Source organism: Puma concolor, chromosome A3, assembly GCF_028749965.1.
Source record: "Puma concolor isolate L17-30 chromosome A3, mPumCon1.1.hap2, whole genome shotgun sequence".
NCBI classification, from domain to species: Eukaryota; Metazoa; Chordata; class Mammalia; order Carnivora; family Felidae; genus Puma; species Puma concolor.
The window spans coordinates 30,541,835-30,563,853 of record NC_141669.1 but is presented as its reverse complement, the minus strand read 5'-3'; the positions used below and the strand labels follow the sequence as shown (position 1 = coordinate 30,563,853).

Genomic DNA, 22,019 nt, shown 5'->3' with positions numbered 1-22,019 from the left:
GGAGATCCAAGGACTGGGCCCTGGGGTACTAGAATATTTACAAGCAATGTCTGTTCAAGTCCTTTGCCAGTTTTTAATTAGGTTGTCTTTTTGTTGTTGGGTTGTAAAAGTTCTTTATATATTCTGGATATTAGACCCTTATCAGCATATGATTTATAGATATCCCATTCTGTACATTCATTTTCTTCATAGTGGCCTGTGTCACACAAATGATTTTACTTTTGATAAAACCCAGTCTATCTGTGTTTTCTTTTGCTGCTTGTGCTTTTGCTGTGATAACAAAGATTCCGTTGCCAAATCCAAGATCATGAAGATTTACCCTTATGTCTTTTTTTCTAAGAGTTTTACAGTTTGAGCTCCTGTATTTAGATTCTATATATATGTTTTAGATTTTTCTTATGATTTAAGTCATTGCTACTCTCTTGGTCCAATGAGACCCATAAACTGGGGTCATAATTTACCCAGGTGAATTTACCTCAAATTGACTTTTCAAAGAAAGATTTTGGAGATTTCATATGGAAGTCTATTTCTGTATTGCAAAGTCTTTAATGATTTCATAAACTTCACTTTATATATGCACTCTCGACCTTTTTCTTCTCAGCATGAAGAATTCTGATTCTACTCCTGTAGCCTTTTTACCTTCTCAGGCAGGTAGATAAACTTGTACCTGACATTCACTAGAAACAGAGAGTGGAGTGGAAGAGAGAGATCCCTTTCCTTTTTTGGCCAGTTGAGTTATGAAAGTAGAAAGTTTTGGTATGCAGTTCATGAGAGAAAAAGATTTTGTAACAAAGTCTTCTCTGTATTTATGTGGGGCTGAAATGGGTCTCTTTTTTTAATGTTTATTTTTGAGAGAGAGAGAGAGAGAGTGCGCGTGCGCATGAGAGTGGGGGAGGAGCAGAGAGGGAGACACAGAATCGGAAGCAGGCTCCAGGCTCTGAGCTGTCAGCACAGAACCCAACGCAGGGCTTGAACTCATGAGGTGCAAGATCATGACCTGAGCTGAAGTTGGACACTTAACCAACTTAGCCACCCAGGTGCCCAGAGATGAGTCTTCTAAAGAAGATTCTTCTTACCCTGTTGGTCTCCTAAACTGGACTGGGAAAATCAGATTAAATATGTTCTGTGTTACTTTTTTCAAACATCTCTTCTGTTCTAGGTTATTAGAAGAAATGGCCAATCATCGTCCACCAAGTTTTTTTATAGAAGAACTTAATGTATACTGTCAGAAGCACAACATGGTACTTAAGTATCAGGAACTGTCTAAGACAGGACCTCCACATAACTTAAGGTACATTGCTTTTTTCTTTTTTAAGATTGTATTTTTTTAGTAATTTCTGTATCCAATGTGGGGCTCGAACTTACAACCTCGAGATCAAGAGTCGCATGCTCGACTGACTGGGCCAACTAGGTCTTTCAAATTGCTGTTTTTTTGTTTGTTTGTTTGTTTTGTTTTTTTTAACATTTATTTATTTTTTATAGAGACACAGCACAAGTGGGGGAGGGGCACAGAGAGACAGGGAGACACAGAATCTGAAGCAGGCTCCCAGCTCTGTACTATCAGCACCGAGCCTGACGCGGGGCTCAAACTCACAAACCTCGAGATCATGACCTGAGCCAAAGTCAGATGCTTAACCGACTGAGCCACCCAAGCACATCTGATTGCTGGGGTTTTTAAAAGGTATATCTCCATGGGGTGCCTGGGTGGCGCAGTCGGTTAAGCGTCTGACTTCAGCCAGGTCACGATCTCGCGGTCCGTGAGTTCGAGCCCCGTGTCAGGCTCTGGGCTGATGGCTCGGAGCCTGGAGCCTGTTTCCGATTCTGTGTCTCCCTCTCTCTCTGCCCCTCCCCCGTTCATGCTCTGTCTCTCTCTGTCCCAAAAATAAATAAACGTTGAAAAAAAATTTTTTTTTAAAGGTATATCTCCATAAAATATGAACTGGGAAAATGGCCACTCTGGCACAATTTTGAAGTCAATAATTTAGCTATGGGGGCACCTGGGCGGCTCAGTCGGTTGAGCATCCAACTCTTGATTCCTGCTCAGGTCACAATCTCACAGATTGTGAGTTCAAGCCCCATGTCAGGCTCTGCACTAACAGTACAGAGCCTGTTTGGGATTCTCTCTCTTTCTTTCTCTCTCTCTCTGCCCCTTGCCTGTTGTCTCTCTGTCTCTGTCTCAAAATAAATAAATAAACTTAAAAAAAAGAAAAAAATAATAATTTAGCTCTAGAACAAAGATGATGTGCTGTTTGGTGTTTGGGGGTGACTGCTTAAATTCTATGTGGAATGGGTTAAAACCTTCAAGGTAGTCACAGGAGGCAGTGTAATTAGAACACTTGTCTTTAGATAATGTATGAATTTTATAATATTTTATGAATATTGTCTTTGTAATCAGGTTTAAATACCAAGTTATCATAGATGAGAGAGAATATCCAGAAGCTGAAGGTAAATCGAAGAAGGAGGCCAGAAATGCTGCAGCCAAATTGGCGATTGAAATACTTAATAAAGAAAACAAGGTGAGTAAATGCCCTTTTTAACTTTTCTCTGTGAGAAAATACCCATACAGAGTAAAGCCATTCACAAGTTCTTTTTTTTATTATTAATTAATTTTTTAGTTTTTTTTTTTTTTTTTTTTTTAAAGTTTTTATTTTTATTTTTGGGACAGAGAGAGACAGAGCATGAACGGGGGAGGGGCAGAGAGAGAGGGAGACACAGAATCGGAAACAGGCTCCAGGCTCTGAGCCATCAGCCCAGAGCCTGATGCGGGGCTCGAACTCACGGACCGCGAGATCGTGACCTGGTTGAAGTCGGACGCTTAACCGACTGCGCCACCCAGGCGCCCCTAATTTTTTAGTTTTTAAAACAAAAATTTTTTTAAATATTTATTTATTATTGAGAGACAGAGAGACACAGAGCATGAGCAGGGAAGGGGCAGAGAGAGGGGGAGACACAGAATCCGAAGCAGGCTCCAGGCTCTGAGCTGTCAGCACAGAGCCCGACATGGGGCTCGAACTCACGAACTGTGAGATCATGACCTGAGCAGAAGTCGGACGCTTAACTGACTGAGCCACCCAGGCGCCCCTATTTTTTAAAGTTTTAAAAAATGTTTTATTTATTTTTGAAAGAGAGAGAGAGACAGAGTGCAAGCGGGGGAGGGGCAGAGAGACAGGGAGACACAGAATCGAAGCAGGCTCCAGGTTCTGCATTGTCAGCGCAGAGCCTGATGCGGGGCTTGAACTCACGAACCGTGAGATCATGACCTGAGCCGAGGTCGGACGCTTAACTGACTGAGCCACCCAGGCACCCCATCTTTTTCTTTTTTTAAGTTTATTTATTTATTTTGAGAGAGAGAGCGAGAGCAAGTGGGGGAGGAGCTTAGGAAGAAGGAGAGAGAGAATCCCAAGCAGGCTCCATGCTATGAGCACAGAGTCTGACAAGGGGCTCAGTCTCACAACTGAGAGATCACTACCTTAGCTGATATCAAGAGTCGGTCTCTTCACCAACTGAGCCACTCAGGTGCTCCCACAAGTTCTTTTACATTCAGAAGTTCCGCCCCCCCCCATCTCCATTTCTGTAAAGCCCTGAATGAAAGATATATCTAGGAGATAGTGGGCAAAGCTTGGCCATACCTATTTAGAATGCTAATGGTAGTGGTAGCCTCTGAAGTTGGAAGAATGGGGAAAGGAAACAGTGTGAAATGAGCTGACAGGTCCTGGCAGGACCCCTCCACCTAAGTGAGCAGTGCAGTGGGAAAGGACAAAGAGGTGGAGGGACTGTGAGGAGGGTGATGTATCAGGAGGGCAGATGATCGAGAGCCTGATCAAGAGCTCTGTTCTAGGTGAGAACAGAGTAAAGAGTACAGAAAAAGCTGTCTGAAGAGATTCCAGTCGAAAATGTTTCTGAAATAAAGGAAGACCTGCATCCAGATTAAAACAACAGATCATAGAAAAATACAGAGCCACCAAGAACAAGATCGATCAATCATTGGGAAAGTCCTGAGCTCTAAGCGTGATGACAAAATCCTGCAAGCATCTAGGCAGAAAAGAAATTTTTTTTTTAATTTAAAAAAAATTTTTATTAAAATTTTTTTTCAAAATTTCTTTTAATGTTTATTCATTTTTTGAGAGAGAGAGAGAGAGAGAAAGACAGATCATGAGCAGGGGAGGGCCAGAGAGAGACAGATACACAGAATCTGAAGCAGGTTCCAGGCTCCGAGCTGTCAGCACAGAGCCTAATGCGGGGCTCGAACTCACGAACCTCGAGATCATGACCTGAGCCGAAGCTGGACACTTAACCGACTGAGCCATCCAGGAACCCCCAAAAGTAAATTATTTAAAATGTAAAAATGGGGGCACCTGGGTGGCTCAGTCAGTTAAGCATCCGACTTCGGCTTGGCTCATGATCTCACAGTTTGTGAGCTTGAGCCCCGCGTAGGGCTCTGTGCTGACAGCTTGGAGCCTGGAGCCTGCTTCAGATTCTGTGTCTCCCTCTCTCTCTGCTCCTCCCTGCTCACGCTCTGTCTCTCTCGGTCTCAAAAATAAATAAGCATTAAAAACAATTTTTTTTAATGTAAAAATGAAGGGGTGCCTGGGTGGCTTAGTTGGTTAGCTATCCGACTTCAGCTTCATGAGTTTGAGCCCTACATCAAACTCTGTGCTGTCAGCGTGGAGCCTGCTTCGGATCCTCTTGTGTCCTTTACTCTCTGCCCCTCCCCTGATTGTGCTCTCTCTTTCTCAAAGATAAATAAATACTTTAAAAGTATATAAAAATGAAAAAAAATCATACTGTCCATAGCAACGTTAAAAGCCAAGGGATAGTCGAGAAATGGCTGTAACATGAGACAAGAGCTCGTTTATATGTGGGACAAGAGAGGATCATTCTCACATATTGAACATTTGAAAACATTGACTTTCAAGATACTTTCCTGAAAAATCTTACTCGATGATGTCTCCCTGGTAACTCAAATAGGGAAAAGTAAATCAGGCAAAATTGTAAACTCATGAATTGTTAATGAGCCAGAAAATCGAATCAAGAAGTTAGAAAAAGAACAATAGAATGCCTTCCCCTAAAGAAGCAGAAGAAAATAATAACAAGGTCAGACGTTAATGTACAAGAAAACAAAGAAATAATAAAGATGGTCAATAAAACTAAAAGTTCTCTGACAAGATTAAATAGAAAAACTTTGGACAAGCTTTCGTCAGATTAAAAAAAGTACATTCCATTCTTATAATGGAAGGAATGTGCTATTATATTCATCTTTCCCACTAAGGTGTGATCCAGGATATGGCTTTACTTCAATTTTGGTTGTCTTCATTTTTGAGATTTACAAAGGGTGAGTGAGACAGTGTTATAGTATTTTGCGTGGATAAACAAGAAAGTTAACTACTTTGTTTTTCTTTAGGAAACTATCAAAGGAAAATGGTGGTTCCTATGGTTAACACTTACCCTTGTGGATTTTTTCTGGTAGAAAAAGATACATACTTAGACTTGTACTGAAGGTAGTAGAGTAGGACAACACATAAGATCTAAATTGTCTTTCAAATTATTCTTCTAGTAATCTTATTAAATTTTATTAAATAAACTAAATTTTATTTAGTATTTATCAAAATAGTTCAATTTCTGTTTTCATGTATATTAAGCAAGATTTTTCTTTCTTTGTAGGCAGTTAGTTCTGTATCACTGCCAACAACACATTCATCAGAAGGATTAGGATTAGGATCCACTGGGAATTTCATAGGCCGTATCAATAGGCTTGCCCAGAAGGAACAACTGTCTGTAAATTATGAACAATGTGAACTGAAAGAACCTGGGCCTGAAAGGTGAGACGTAATTCAGCTTTTCCTTCTGTTTCATTGTATCTAAGCAATATAACAGCAATATAACGGGCTTGTTTCATGTCTAATTTTCCAGAAATATTTGTCTTCCCTTTTTGTATATTCTGCAGGGAAGGTTTTATAGAACTCATATGCAATTGGACATCTTTGTAATTGAAATATTAAAATGCTTACTTGCTGAAATCTTGGGACCCATATACCATAATAGATCAAATCTGGGGAATCCTTTGTTTCTGAGGTATATCTGGATGGTTTAGTCTGCAGGAGACCTATGAGAGTGTGAGGTGGCCCTGCTCGGGAGTGTGGGGGTGCAGAAATATTTCCATCCCAGGGGTCACAGTGGGAGTGGCTAGATGAAAATGGCTGTGCCACACGTGTAGGCAAAATGACTCTCCTTCTTAAAAAAATTTTTTTTTTTTTTTCAATGTTTATTTATTTTTGGGACAGAGAGAGACAGAGCATGAACGGGGGAGGGGCAGAGAGAGAGGGAGATACAGAATCGGAAACAGGCTCCAGGCTCTGAGCCATCAGCCCAGAGCCCGACGCGGGGCTCGAACTCACGGACCGCGAGATCGTGACCTGGCTGAAGTCGGACGCTTAACCGACTGCGCCACCCAGGCGCCCCAAAATGACTCTCCTTCTACCATCGTCAGATTAGAGAGCTGTTTGTCCAGGTGTTTGTCCTACAAATTCAGTTAAATGGTGTCACTCCCTAGACAAATACCAGGTATTAAAGAAATGGGTTTTAGTCGTAGACTGTGAGGAGACCAGGATTTTAGGAATATGATTTGAGGGATGGAGTAGAGCTTCAGAGCTGCCAAGACTTTGGAAGTAAGGATAAAGAATAGATAAGAACTAGGAAAAGCAGAAAGCAAATGAGTCTGAAGGGGATTGTTTCTTGGTTACAACCAACAGGTAAATGAGAGAAAAAAAATCTGACTGACAAATAACCCAAATAACTACCTTAGGATACTGTCCTCTGAATTATTTTTAATGTTTGTTTATTTTGGGGAGACAGAGTGCAAGCAGGGGAGGGGCAGAGACAGAGGGTGACACAGAATCTGAAGCAGGCTCCAGGGTCTGAGCTGTCAGCACAGAGACCGACGGGGGGCTTGAACCCACAAAGCACGGGATCATGACTTGGGCAGAGGTCGGACGCTTAACCTACTGAGCCACCCATGTGCCCCACTGTCCTCTGAATTGACTCAGCTATTGACTATTTTACTCTGATGGCTTTTAGGCCAGAACCAGGATGAGAAAAGCAGGATAGTATTCATTGGCATGAAATAGTGAAGTGTGTGGGTCAATCTCAATAAAGTAAGAGGCCATTTTATTTTTTCATAGCTCACCTGTTTGGTTCCTTTGGCTTAAGTGCTCTAACGTCAGTTCCCTAAAAGAGAGCAGTCTAGTTAGAGGTGCCTGAGAGAATAAGAGCCATAGAAACCCTCCAGTCATTCAACCTAATTCTGCTTTCAGGGCCCAGCAGCAAAGACTCACCCTGGTTGGATGTATTTGCCTCTATGGCAAATAATACTAGAATAGTTTTGCGGTAATATATAGTAACTCGATGATACTTACCATGTCCATTGCTTTGCTACCTTAAATATAGTTCTCATGTAATTGTTCAAGTATCCTTGCCTAACCACAAATATTCTTACATATAATATGAGGGGTGTGTGGACTTCAGCATGGGGCTTTTGTCTTTTGTACTGTGGGGATTTTCTTAGGTTTGGGGGCACATGAGCAGGGGACAGAAAATGCTGAAGTTAGAACAAATCTATGATTTGCCCATTCCCTACAAAACACTATAACCTTATTGTTTCTACTGTAGATGTCCTACTTTCCCTACTCAGGCTTTTTCTTTCCATTTGAGCATCTCTGAAAAATTTACCAGATCTCTCTCGTCCTTCTTTTCCTCCATATCTTTTGATCTTTGAGGAATTAAAAAAAATGTTTTTAATGTTTATTTATTTTTGAAAGAGAGTGAGAGCACAGGGGAGGTGCAGACAGAAAGAGGGACAAAGGATCTGAAGCGGGCTCTGCATTGACAGCAGAGAGCCCGATGTGGGGCTTGAACTCACGAATGCTGAGATCATGACCTGGGCTGAAGTCAGAAGCTTAACCGACTGAGCCACCCAGGTGCCCCAAGGAATTTTTTAAAAGTTTTTTAAAAAAATTGTATCTATTTATTTTGAGAAAGAAAGAGAACATGAGGGGGGGAGGGGCAAAGAGAGAGGTAGAAAGAGAGAATCCCAGACAGGCTCCACACTGTCAGCACGGAGTCTGATGCAGGGCTAAAACTCATATGACCTGAGCTGAAGTCAAGAGCTGGATGCTTAACAAACTGAGCCACTCAGGTGCCCCAACCTTTGCAGAATTTCAGTGAAGCAACAAAGAGAAGTTGGCTGGAAAATGCAAGCTAGGATGTCAACCAATCCTGGTTATTCTGGGAAACTGGTCAGCCAGTTTTGAAGATTTATATCATACAAGCTACCAACTGTAAATCTACCTATCACATCATATTAAGGTCTTTGTTAATATGTGTTTGTTTCCACATCATAAATTAGATTCACTGTTTTTTGGTATTTGGGTTACATATTCTCCATCATTTCTCCTAGATTTCATTATAGATGCAAAATTGGACAGAAAGAATACGGTATTGGTGTAGGTAGTACTAAGCAAGAAGCCAAACAGTCAGCTGCTAAGCTTGCGTATGAGCAGATACTTTCAGAGAAAACCTCAATGGTACGTACTGCCTTTGGATTTAACTTTTAAATTTTAAAATTCCCTTTGAAGAGTGCAAGTTTGACTTCCTCCTTGATGATTTGAATGGCTTTTATTCCTTTGTGTTGCCTAATTGCTGAGGCTAGGACTTCCAATACTATGTTGAATAACAGAGGCGAGAGTGGACAACCCTATCGTGTTCCTGACCTTAGGGGGAAAGTTCTCAGCTTTTCCCCATTGAGGATGATATTAGCGATGGGTCTTTCATATATGGCTTTTATGATCCTGAGGTATGATCCTTCTATTTCTACTTTCTTGAGGGTTTTTATCAAGAAAGGATGCTGTATTTTGTCAAATGCTTTCTCTGCATCTATTGAGAGGATCGTATGGGTCTTGTCCTTTCTTTTATTGATGTGATGTAGCACATTGATTGTTTTGTGGATATTGAACCAGCCCTGCATCCCAGGTATAAATCCCACTTGGTTGTGGTGAATAATTCTTTTAATGTATTGTTGGATCTGGTTGGCTAATATCTTGAGGATTTTTGCATCCATGTTCATCAGAGAAATTGGTCTATTCTTTTTATTGGGGTCTTTGGTTTTGGAATCAAGGTAATGCTGGTTTCATAGAATGAGTTTGGAAGTTTTCTTTCCATTTATATTTTTGGAAGAGCTTCAAAAGAATAGGTGTTAACTCTTCTTTAAGTGTTTGGTAGAATTCCCCTGGAAAGGTTAGACTGTGTTTAGATGATGCCAGGACAGCCAGTAACATAGCAAAAGGATTCCTCCATTCTGTGTTTCACCAATGAGCCATGAGCCATGAGCCATGGGGCCATGAGGCCCCAGAGATCAAAGTTCTGTTGGCAGTTCAGGGTTTGTTTGTTTGTTTGAATATTTATTTATTTATTTTGGGAGAGAGGGAGAGCACGTGCATGAGCGGGGGAAGGGCAGAGAGAGGGAGCGAGAATGAGTCTCAAGCAGGCTCTGCACTCGTAGCACAGCCTGATGCAGGGCTGGAACTCACAAACTGTGAGATCATGACCTGACTGGAAATCAAGAGTTGGTCGTCCAACCAACTGAGCCACCCAGGCGCCCCCCTCAGGGTTGTTTTGTAAATCCAGATCAAGCATTCGTAAATAAACGTGGTAGTTAGCACACAGAGACTGAGTCAGTATGGAGCAATAATTTAATTGCTCTTCAAACTCCTAAGGGGTACTCTTTCTTTCAGAAAGCTGACTCGGTATTAGCTGGTTCTTTGATTACTTCGCCTGGTGACTCTGGAAGCAACACTTTGGTGAAAAGCATATCGTAAGTATGAGCAAACAGCTGTGATATTTAACAAATTAAGATTGCTGCCTGAAAGTGCACATTTTATGAAAATGTTGAAGGAGAATTTAGAGAAAGAAATTACTGATCAACAAAAAATAGTCAGAATTCACAAATTAACAATTATTCCCCCTTCTTCCAGTGCTCCTGAATCACCATCTGAAAATGATTTCTTGGAAAATTCATCAGGAGGAAGTTGTGACAGGGGCCGTGTAAACAATTCTTCATCTCCTATGGTATAGTATTAGCCTCTAGCTTCCTAATTAGTTTCCTTATTTTCTTTGTATTTCCTCATTTAAAAAGTATCTCCCGTACCCAACCGTAATTTTTCTATTATCTGGTGCACTCTTATTTCATACTGATATGTGGCAGCATTTGACTTCCTCCTTTATTAACTCCCATTCCTCACATGCAAAATTCCTCCACTATTCACTCTCATCTTCTCCCTACTCACCTTCATGTTTTCATATATTCCTATGATCATGCTTATCTTCTATTAATTAGTACTTGAAAGGTCCATTAATATAATTCTGCTCCTGTTTTATTTTCAAGAGAGAGAGAGAGAACACGAACATGTGTGGGGGAGAAGGGCAGAGGGAGAGAGAGAGAAATCTTTTTTTTTTAATATGAAATTTATTGTCAAATTGGTTTCCATACAATACCCAGTGCTCATCCCAACAGGTGCTCTCCTCAATGCCCATCACCCAACCCCCCTCCCTCCCACCCCCCCTCCAATCAACCCTCAGTTTATTCTCAGTTTTTAAGAGTCTCTTATGGTTTGGCTTGAGAGAGAGAAATCTTAAGCAGCCTCCACACTCAGCACGGAGCTTAACACAGGGCTCAATCCCAAGACCCTAGGATCATGACTTGAGCTGAAATTAAGAGTCAGATGCTCAACTGACTGAGCCACCCAGGCACCCCAGTTCTGCTCTTGTTTTAAAAAATCAGAACTAATGTTAAAAATCAGATAATTTGGGGGGCATCTGGATGGCTTAGTCGGTTAAGAATCTGACTTCAGCTCAGGTCATGATATCGCAGTTCACAAGTTCAAGCCCCGTATGGGGCTCTGTGCTGACAGCTCAGAGCCTGGAGCCTGCTTCAGATTCTGTGTCTCACTCACTCTCTGCCCCTCCCCACTCATGCTCTGTCTCTCTCTCTCTCTCTCTGTCTCTCTCTCTCTCAAAAGTAAATTAAAAAATCAGATAATTTTTGTGGTGATGATTAGTGTTATAAAAGTGTCCTGTTTATAATGAGTGATGAACAGATCAATAAGAAAAAGAAAAGTGGGTCAGTATAAAGATGTGCAAAATATCTGAACAAACAGGTCAGAGAAGAGATACCCAAATAGGCCCCAACATATGAAAAGATGCTTCACTGCATAGTAATGGTGAACATGCAAATCAAAACACAGTTAGGTATCATTTTAAGCCCGTTACCATGGCAAAATTTGAGTCTGGCAGTACTAAACATTGGCACAGCTGTGTTCCAGTTATGACCGCTATACGCTGCTGCTGGTGGAAGCGTAAGTTGGTGCAGTCATTGTGGAGAACGGTTTGGCGACACGTAGTGAAGTGGAGGGTGTGTGTGCTGTGCCTTCAGGCAGTTCCCTTCCTGGGGAATGTGTACTAGAGAAACACTCATACGTATGTACAGAGACATTGGATAAGCACGTTCTTTGCAACAGCATTGGTAACAGGAGGAGATTAGAAAAAAAACATTGTCCATTAACAGAATGGCTAAATTAACCATAGCTTAGTCATCACACAATACTGAGGCTGGTAGGTGCTATGAGCTCAAAAGTTCTTAGTTCGATGCTCCCCACTCTGTGTCAACATACTCAACTTGGTAAAACTACAAAGTTACCAAACCTACCAGAATAAAAGTGAATATGAATAAAGAATAGCTATGTGAAATTAGTTTTTGAGATATATCCAGGACTTCTCTTTTTTTCTTAACTATTAAAATTAAATTGTTGGGGCGCCTGGGTGGCTCAGTCGGTTGAGCGGCCGGCTTCGGCTCAGGTCACGATCTCGCAGTCCGTGAGTTCGAGCCCCCCGTGTTGGGCTCTGTGCTGACAGCTCAGAGCCTGGAGCCTGTTTCAGATTCTGTGTCTCCCTCTCTCTGACCCTCCCCCGTTCATGCTCTGCTCTCTCTGTCTCAAAAATAAATAAACGTTAAAAAAATTTTTTTAATTGTTCATTTTTGCTAAAAATGAATATTTCAGCATTGCCATTTTTTTAAAACAGTTTGGATTTTTTAAAAATTTTATTTATTTTTGAGAGAGAGAGAGAGAGAGAACGAGCAGGGGAGGGGCAGAGAGAGAGGGAGACAGAGGAGCCCTAGCAGGCACTGCACCATGAGCCCAGAGCCCGATGCCGGGCTCAAACCCACGATCTGCAAGATCGTGACCTGAGCTGAAATCAGATGCTTAACCGACTGAGCCACCCAGGTGCCCCAGCATTGCCATTTTTAACTGATCAGATCAGAAACACTTGGGGAATTACTTTAAACTAGTCCCTGAGCTCCATTTCTTCTTCATTAGCACTGTGGATGACTTGGTGAGACCCACCAGCCCGGGGCGTCGCCAGGGAGGCCACGTTCTGTACCAAGGGAATCTGTGCTTCTGCTGAACATGCCCTAGGACTACCTTTTTGCCCTTCCCACCATGTCTATCTGGTTGCTATAATAGATGAGAACACTGATGTAGCCAACCTGAGAAGCAGGGCATGACGAGAGTACACAAGTTGATGATGCTGTTCATCTAAGGGACCAAAAAAATGTCACAGAACCATCTAGAAGTACAGCAGGAAGAAGAGCAAGGTCAAGCAAGAGAATTGATTTAATCATCTGAAACTATTTTTCATTTTCTTTTATTATAGGACAATGTCAGAAATAGTGAAAAGAAGGTGAAAAGGTGAGTATCATTATGCAGTGACTGTATTTTGAAACGAAGTTTTATTTCAGACTTCGTTTGTTAGCCTTATTTACTAAGTCTTTAGTATTTGTAGAATACTATACATCGTCATTTGTGCGGAGTTTCAGAGGTGGAAAGCATGGTTGAGGATCACAGAAAGCTTGACATCTGCAAACAAATAATTGTAAATATGTAGAGAAATCTTTGAATGGATGTACATACTGCACTGTGGACATAAAGCCTGTAGGGGGTCACTAAAGTCATTGGTTAAGGGAATTATTTTGGATGAGGCTGACAGATGTGGGCTTAGGGAAGTACTCTCCCATGAATTGTGTTATTTTACAGACAGCTGGGTAGGGTAGAGATGGTGTAATGACTTGGGCAAGAAAAGAAAAAGACCAAATGTTACATAAATGATAGTGGATCGGTTTCTTTCTTCTTCTTCTTCTTCTTCTTCTTCTTCTTCTTCTTCTTCTTCTTTTTTTTTTTTTTTTTGATGTTTATTTTTGAGACAGAGATAGAATGTGAGCAGGGGATGGGCAGAGAGAGGGAGACACAGAATCTGAAACAGGCTCCAGGCTCTGAGTTGTGAGCACAGAGCCCGACATGGGGCTCGAACTCATGTACTGTGAGATCATGACCTGCGTCGAAGTTGGACACTTAACCAACTGAGCCACCCAGGCGCCCCACGTGGATTGTTTTTTTGACCTGAAGAGAAAAACGAGGACGTAATTATAAGTCAGCCGTGAGGGTGAGGTGGCAGTAGGAGCCATTATGAGCCACCGATATATTCTGAAGAGTAGGAGGTGTGTCAAGGAAAGATGATTCCTGATGTGGGTGTTTGGGTGGAGAGAAGAGAGATGTACATGTGAGGTGATCCAGACATCAGCCATTGGTTATCGTGGCAGTGAGGAGGGCGAGGAGAATTTGCAAGACAGACCATACGAGAAGAGTGGGCAGGGTTTGAGGGAGTATGGTTCCAGTAACTGGGGGAAGAAGCAATGGAGAAAGGATTTGAAGACTATTCCTTGTGGGTGAGATGTAGTCGGGAATCAGGCATCATGGCTGATGGCCTAACAGCTGATGGTGTTAGGAACCTGAGGGCTTAAAGGGAAGATAGCAATTGGAAGAGGTTTAGGTTTAAGTGGGGTTTGAACTTCCAAAAGCAGGTGTCATGGCCAGTAAGGAATAAAGTACAAAGGGTAAAATGACCGGAATGACAGTGCAAGCAGATAGAAGTCCTTTGGTTCTGAGTCTGGAGGGAGAAAAAGGGAGGCTGGGGCACACCAGCAATAAATGTGTTCAGGCAAAAATAATAAATAAATAAATAAATAAATAAATAAATAAATAAATAAATAAATAAGGAATCAGAAAAGGAATGAAAAATCATTAGTTGACAGAGGAGAACTGTTAAGTTTATTGTTTTATAAAGGAAAAGGTGAATGGTTTCAACCATGTAATTCTAATAGTTGACTGAATATATAAAAAAAACTAGTGCGTGACATAAAACTTCTTCTAACGTTATATTTGATTTCAGTTTTATTTGAGTTTCATATTCTTGTCTTAAATCTTAGAAGTTTGGCACCTACATTTAACTCTCCTGTGACAAAAGACAGCAGGTGTTCTGTGGAACTCAGGTAAGAGGGAAAGCTGTGACAAAGAATCTGGTTACAGATATGTTCGCCCCTTCGACAAAAGTTTCTTAAGGGACTGTTGTTCGTCAGCCAGGCTAAATTATATTTCTACCTGAACAGTTTAATTTTTTAGTACACTCAGATCCGCAAAGGATCATTGTCTCCTGGAGACGGAAAGTTTAGATGAATCCAGGTGGAATGTGGTAAGTGTAGATCTACTGGATAGTTATGTGAATTTTTCTGACATCCATGGACATTTTTAATATTGAAGGTAAATATTTCTATAAACCAATGATTTCTTAGAAAAGACTCTTGCAGGAATCCGAACAGCTCCACTTGAATATGTTTTCCACTTTCCAGCTCCATTCCAGATTTCACTTTGGAAAAAGGTTCCCCTTGTGGTAGATTGCATGTTTGGGTTTGAATAAAGTATCTAAAAAAAATGAAGCCTATTTGCAATAGGAGGACACTGAATACAAGTTTAAAAGAATCTGCAAACATTTCATAAGTCCCTAATACACACCTGGCACAGTTTTGGGCATTGGATTTAGAGTGGAACAAACAGAAACATCTTCCGCCCTCACAGTTTTGTGGGGAGAATAATTCGATGAAAAATCTGTAATTGACACGCATGGTCTTAGAAGCAATGACATGGTAAGAAGTGGAAATAGGAACCTTGGGTTTAGTGTGAGGGGTGAAGCAAGGCTTCCTGTGGGGTCACCGGTGTGGGGGCGCCTAGAGGATGAGTTAGGACAGGGAGGTGGAGAAGCTCTGTGGCTCTGCAAAAGAGCCACATGTGGAAAAGTAAAGGTAGGAAAGGTAGGTGAGTGTTCAAGGAGCAGAGGCTGTGTGCTTGGAGTGCAGGGAACAAGGACACGGTGCCGTGAGACAGGCTGGGCAGGGAAGTAGGAGACTCCTTATAGGCCATCTAAGGACTTTCTGGCTTTGGCTTAATGAAAAGGAGGCTATTGGAGAATTTAGGCAATAGAGAGACATGATCATACTCCATTTTTTCACACTCGTTGCTGTGTGGCTCATGAAGCAGCCTGATAGAAGGTTGGACTAGTGTATAGCTGTTGGAGATGAGGAAAGTGGGTGCATACCAGGGATAGGTTTTGGAAGTAGAATTGGCAGGGCTTAATGATGGAATGCAGGACAGGAGAGAGAGGGGAACCCCAGGTAGTTACAGACCTAGGCAGGCTCAGAGAACATGCTCATTTCTCTTATGACAGCTTGGTGATAGCTGTGGAACATAATACAGCACTTCTCTCTATTTTTTTTATTAAACAATTTTTTTTTAATCCTTATTTATTTTTAGGGAGAGAGATGGAGACAGAGCTCAAGCAGGGGAGGGAGAGAAAGAGAGAGACACAGAATCCAAAGCAGGCTCCAGACTCCAAGCTGTCAGCACAGAGCCCAACGTGGGGCTTGAACTCACGAACCGTGAGATCATGACCTGAGCTGAAGTCGGACACTTAACACACTGAGCCACCCAGGCGCCCCATGGCACTTCTTTCTAAAGTTTTATACTTGAGATAAAATTATCATGGCTTTTGTACCAGCCAGAAGTTGAACGTAATTACCAGAGGTGGTCTGTTATTTTGGGAGCAGGAGCAGGCGTAGCTATCCTTTGTGATTCAAGAGTTTCTGTGGAGTAGACTCTTCTCATTTAGGAGGAGAGAGCCATGTTTCTTGTAGAGTCCATTTTGCCAGTGACATTAAGGGAAAGTGGAAGGGTTGGGAGGCTGGGTGGGCAGTGACCATTGAACCTCAGAATAACCATGTATTTTTTATCTTTTAAGGTTTACCAGTGATTTTACAGAAATAGAACCGATTGGTTCAGGTGGATATGGCCAAGTTTTCAAAGCAAAACACAGAATTGATAGGAAGACTTACGTTGTTAAACGTGTTAAATATGATAGCGAGTAAGTAGTAAATGTTTTATTTCTTTGAATGAGGTGTGTGAACCTGCACTATTCTTTTTTTATGTTTTTCTCTTCTTCATTAGCATATTATTTAGTTTTTTCTCGTCTTCCTCAAGCTCTGTCATCAGGGGCTTGGCTTACTGTGAAATGACCTCACTTTACTGTGGTTATTAAAAAAAATAATAATAATATACCATTGATCATTCTTTTGAGCTTGTCTTGATGAAAACAGAAGTAATAGAATCATCTAGCTTACAGTGACCTTTGAGATTTTCTGGTCTCCTCTCCTTTATCGGAAGGACTAGGAGACTGAGACCCAAAGCTGGGAACTGATCTGTCAAAGGTAAATAGGTAACTGTTTGTCTATTATTCCATCATACACCACTCCAAAATGTAGTGGCCTAAAAACAACAGGTATTATTATCTCTCATGGTCCTCTGAGTTGGCTGTGGCCATCTGGGCCATCCTCACACGGGGTCTCTCACGCATTTGCTGTCAGAAGTCATCTGAAAGCTTGGCTAGTAATGGCTGTCGCACATGGCTAGCAGTTGATGCTGGCTGTGGGCTGGAATTTCATCTGTTAACCAGAGCGCCTCTACGTGGCCTCTTTATGTCACCTGGGCTTCTCACAACCTAGTCGCTGCATTCCAAGGATTGTCCTCAGAGAAAGTCATCCCAAGAGGGAACAGCAAAGGCTACTTTTGACCTAGTCTTGGAAGTTCTACATAATATCAGTTAAACAACATCACTAAGGCCAGCTCAGACTCAGGTAGAGGGCAAATAGACTCTACCTCTTAATCTGAGGAGTGGATGTATGTATGGGGAGGACATGAATTGATGACCATCTTTGGATGCTACCTACTATGGTAACAAGGTGGAGATTTAGAACTTGTTTTCTGGAATGCTGATCCATTGTGTTCCCACTATAACCCCTTGCTCCCCATGTTTGTTTCATGTATTATCTGCACCCACTTACTCCCACCCTTCCCACTTACTGGATAGAACTCCTGCAGAAAAGAGAACATGTGGGAAGGAAGTATTAAATCACAAGCTCACCGGTTCACCAATCTTGCTTGTTGGTTTCTGACAGTTGGACTATGTATAACTTGGTATACCTATCCCTCAAGGACTAGGGAAGGATATGGGAAACAGATATGAGCTATGGAAAATGACATGAGTAAAGGAGAAGCAGGCATGGAGTCCTGGCCATTCCTCATCTCAGCCAGACACACCTACTTCCCTTCCCACGGACAATGCCTTGCCTTGTCCACCTGGCATCAAAACAAGGCTTTTTTTCCCGTTACATTATTTTGCTTAACATGAATGAAGTGTTGTTCTTTCCATTCAGTAGCATTTTTCTTAATGGTAATATGTAATGATGATAAGAGTACAGTATCTTGGACATTTTTAGTAGCTTCATAAATTGGTATAACACAGTTAAAAATATACGTGGAGGGGCACCTGGGTGGCTCAGTCAATTAAGCATCCAACTTCAGCTCAGGTCACGATCTCGTGGTTCGTGAGTTCAAGCCCCACATCAGGCTCTGTGCTGACAGCTCGAGCCTGGAGACTGCTTCAGATTCTGTGTCTCCCTCTCTGTTTGCGCCTCTCCATGCTTGTGTTCTCTGTCTCTCAGAAATAATTATTAAATTAAAAAAAATATACTTGGAATATTTATACACCTTGACCCATGGATTTCCTATCTGGGAACCTATTCTAAGGATATTATCCAAATTATGGAAAAAGTTATACAAGAAGATGTAAATCACTGTGCCATTATAACAGTGAAAAATTAGAACAAACTAAAGGTCCAGCAACGAAGGAATGATTAAATATGTTTTGTTCTCTCCCCTGTTCGATGGCTAAGCTTACATACGGAAAATATTCAGACATGAAATGATATGATGCTGGAATTTGCTTCAGAATAATCCAGGGAAGATGAGGAAGTGGGTGAGAGTATAGATGAAACGAGATTGGCCAGGAGTTAATAACAGTTTCATTTGGGTAATGGCTAGGTAGCAGTTCATGAAATTATTTGCTCTACTTTTTTATACTTTAGAAATCTTACATTAAAAAGTTTACATGATGGTTATACAAATTGTATAACAAGGAAAATGGTAAAGATAACCTGTTATATGGAGAAATAGGATAAAAACTATATACTATAATTACAAGTATATAAAAATATATAGGAAGAAAGACTATAAGAAACAATCCAAAACGATAACTGATTGTGTTAGGGCTGTTGATGGATGAGTACTTTTTTTCCCTTTATTTTTACAAATGTTATGTCATGTAGTTATGGAACTTTGCAAATTAGAAAATGGAATTGTAAAATGTTTGCTTATCTTTTCTCCTCATTGAAATCTCAAATTTATTCCATGTAGCATAGCATTTTCTCAGCTCTTGACTCCAGATCACTATAAAGCTCCCACACGTACAGTGAAGTCTTGCTTTCTCTGCGTAGATATCTCCTTTGTGTATTTCTGTTATACATTAAAATTTTTGAGTTAGGTTCATAATGTTGCCTGGGTTACCCTTGCTGCCCTATTAGGGTTTGCTTATGAAATCCAAAGTGATTTCAACACAAGGTTAAACAAAATATGATGTATGAATTAGCAACCAAAAATGCTTGACTGGCATTTCAAAGACGACTACAAATGGCTTTTAAAATGTCTGATGCTTGAACTTGATTAAGTCACTGCTTTTTCTCATGTTGAGAGTGAGGACAGCCATGTTTTTTCTGTGTGTTCAGTTTTTCCTTTCGAGTACTCCTGGCCTCCATTCTAAAAACTCAGGGTGTGGGAACCACGGCAACTGTTTCATAAGGGAGCGTAGGTAGTTGTCTTCTGTCACCTGACTTGTAGTTCATAGCAGGGATGATGCTGACACTTTTCTGTTCCCTGTTTCTTTAAAGCAGGAAGGCAGAGCGTGAAGTAAAAGCTTTGGCAGCTCTCAATCACCCAAATATCGTTCACTACTACAGCTGCTGGTTTGGCGATGATTACCATTCTGTGGACAGCATTAACACTTCAAGGTAACTAAAAAGAATTCTCATAGCCCTAACAGGATGGAAGAAACTGTTATTTACTTGGTGTAGGCCAGAAGATAAGGCCATTACATTTAATTACATTACAGAAGATAAGTTATTACCTTTAATAATCACCAACCACAAACACCGTTTGAGACAATAATCTTGTCCTTGCTTCTATCCCTTGCTCCACACTTGCTTAAAAAAAATTTTTTTATTGTCCTCAACTGTTTTATTTTTTTAAATTTATACTTTTTTTGTTTTTTTGTTTTTTGTTTTTTTTAGTTTATTTATTATTTTTAGTAACCTCTACACCCAGTGTGGGGCTCGAACTCACAACCCCAAGATCAAGAGTTGCATGCTTTTCTGACTGAGCCAGCCAGGTATCCCTGTCCTCATCTGTTTTGAAAATCTCAGGTTTAGCTTTTTTGTCTCCATTGTTTAATTTGTAGGCTTGCTCACTTACCCCGGCTTCAGGCTAGGCTGTACATGCAGTCTTAGGAAGAAGGTTTGAACACATTATGGATGCTACAGCTGGAAACCCCTCCTCAGCTGCCAACACTTTTCTGTCCCTCTCAGAGACTCCTGATTGTTGGGGTGCAGTTAAGTGGTCTGTCTCTCTCTGTCTCTCTCTTTTTTTTTAATATTTTAAGTTAAGCTCCATGTCCAACGTGGGGCTTGAACCCATGACCCTGAGGTCAAAAGTTACATGCTCTACCAACTGAGCCAGCCAGACACCCCAAGGGGTCCCTTTTGAATACAACCACACCACTTACAGTGGAGTGGTGGGCATTGAAGATAATTTAAGACCAAGGAGGTACCCCACCTTGCATCACTCATGCTTTGTCTCAGGTAAGACCCTGACAAAGGACTGGAGGTCTCTAAAGACCTGGCATCTGCTTCTGAAAAGTCAGCCAGTGTTTCTTGGGGACTGTCCTCACTGAAATCCTGAGGACAATGAGGGTCTGTTCATTCATTGACTCCCACCCCCAGCACCAGCTCCATCCACCCCATGTGATTGAGAGCTTTATCATTAGTTTCAGGACTCATCGACCATCAGCATACAGACAGGACTTCTTCAGCTTTCAGCAGATTTTTGGCTTTCTTTTCCTATTTTCTAACCAACATAAATTTGAAGAGAATAAATTAATATTGAAGCCAACTTAGTTTATAAAGCAAGATAAAAACATGGTTAGCAAAATTAGTCCTCGCAAGTATATGTCATAGCAATTTGTTGGCATTTCTCTTTGAGAAACGATCCTTACACTATTGTTTTCGATTTGTTTTTCTGTATTTCTCTCTCATTAAACTATAACCCCCATGACAGCAAGGATAGTATCTAACTTGTTTTCTCATCTCTAGGTGACTGTTCTAGGCCTTTCACAAAACAGATGCTCAGTAGGCCAATAGTGAATTAAAATGTTCCAGAATTACTTTATGTAGTAATGCAATTTGGTTTTCCTTAATTCCATTGTATTGGTGTTGCTATTCCTTTCTACTAGCAAAGGTGATCAAGGACCCTTACCATTAGAGAATGGGCAGTCTCATACTTTGTAAATTACTTAACAAATAAAGCTCTGGACATTTGGGCACTTACAATTTAAGTCAAAAATGATTTATTGTATTTTGATTCAAGTTTATTACATTTAGATTTTCATGTTTTTTTAAGTTTATCTACTTATTTTGAGAAAGAGAGAGCATGTGTGTGCACATATGGGAGCAAGGGAGGGGCAGAGAAAGAGGCGAGAGAGAATCCTAAGCAGGCTCTGTGCTGACAGCTCAGAGCCAGATGCTAGCAAGATCTCATGAACTGTGAGATCATGACCTGAGCCAAAATCAAGAGTCAGACGCTTAACCGACTGAGCCACGCAGGCACCCCTAGATTTCTGCCTTCAGACATGTTTTGGGATTCTTAAGAAGATGAAGTATAATTTTAAAAAGAAATGTTATTTTTTTATAAATTTCTTTTTATTGCTATTTGTAATATACTGTGAATTTTATATCCAGACCAAAGACTAAGTGCCTTTTCATCCAAATGGAATTCTGTGGTAAAGGGACTTTGGAGCAATGGATTGACAGCAGAAGAGGCCAGACACCAGACAAACATTTGGCTTTGGAATTGTATGAACAAATAACAGCAGGTGTGGATTATATACATTGCAAACAGTTAATCCATAGAGACCTTAAGGTAAATGAAAATGTACTTTGTTAGGAATTGATAAATATGATTTAGTAATTTTATTTTTTTTAATTTTTTTAATGTCTGTTTTATTCTTGAGAGAGAGAGAGAGAGAGAGATGGAGTGCTAGCGGGGGATGGGCAGAGAGAGAGGGAGCACAGAATCTGAAGCAGGCTCCAGGCTCTGAGCTGTCAGCACAAAGCCCGACGCGGGGCTCGAACTCACGGACCGCGAGATCATGACCTGAGCTGATGTCAGATGCTCAACCGACTGAGCCACCCAGGCGCCCCTATGGTTTAGTCATTCTAAAACGTATCTTCTGTAGTTTTAGAATTGATTAACAGTCCTGAGGAAATAATATCTCTGATCCTCTGAAGTTAGAATGGATCTAGCTCTTGCCCCAAATACCATTCCATAGGACCATTCAGAGGATCTTCAGGACAAATCAATTTA

At 41.0% G+C, this 22,019-nt stretch overlaps 1 protein-coding gene and 1 non-coding gene across 5 annotated transcripts in view; one reads left to right on the top strand and one right to left on the bottom strand.

Annotated features, from left to right (window-relative positions):
* The window catches only part of EIF2AK2 (eukaryotic translation initiation factor 2 alpha kinase 2), a 39,961-nt gene that overhangs the window by 4,947 nt on the left and 12,995 nt on the right, over positions 1-22,019 (top strand). For 2 of the 4 annotated variants that reach the window (XM_025927322.2, XM_086700369.1), the window contains exons 2-12: positions 1,160-1,291; positions 2,396-2,516; positions 5,662-5,819; positions 8,453-8,579; positions 9,786-9,865; positions 10,026-10,119; positions 12,763-12,797; positions 14,372-14,434; positions 16,234-16,356; positions 19,274-19,393; positions 21,395-21,575. In XM_025927322.2, the coding sequence (XP_025783107.1) occupies positions 1,173-1,291; positions 2,396-2,516; positions 5,662-5,819; positions 8,453-8,579; positions 9,786-9,865; positions 10,026-10,119; positions 12,763-12,797; positions 14,372-14,434; positions 16,234-16,356; positions 19,274-19,393; positions 21,395-21,575 (1,221 nt within the window). In that variant the 5' untranslated portion in view covers positions 1,160-1,172. The remainder of the gene's footprint in view (positions 1-1,159; positions 1,292-2,395; positions 2,517-5,661; positions 5,820-8,452; positions 8,580-9,785; positions 9,866-10,025; positions 10,120-12,762; positions 12,798-14,371; positions 14,435-16,233; positions 16,357-19,273; positions 19,394-21,394; positions 21,576-22,019) is intronic. The other 2 variants (XM_086700370.1, XM_086700371.1) reach the window with 2 other exon arrangements.
* Positions 20,051-20,123, bottom strand: TRNAK-UUU (transfer RNA lysine (anticodon UUU)). Its single transcript has one exon. It is a non-coding gene; the product is annotated as a tRNA-Lys (tRNA).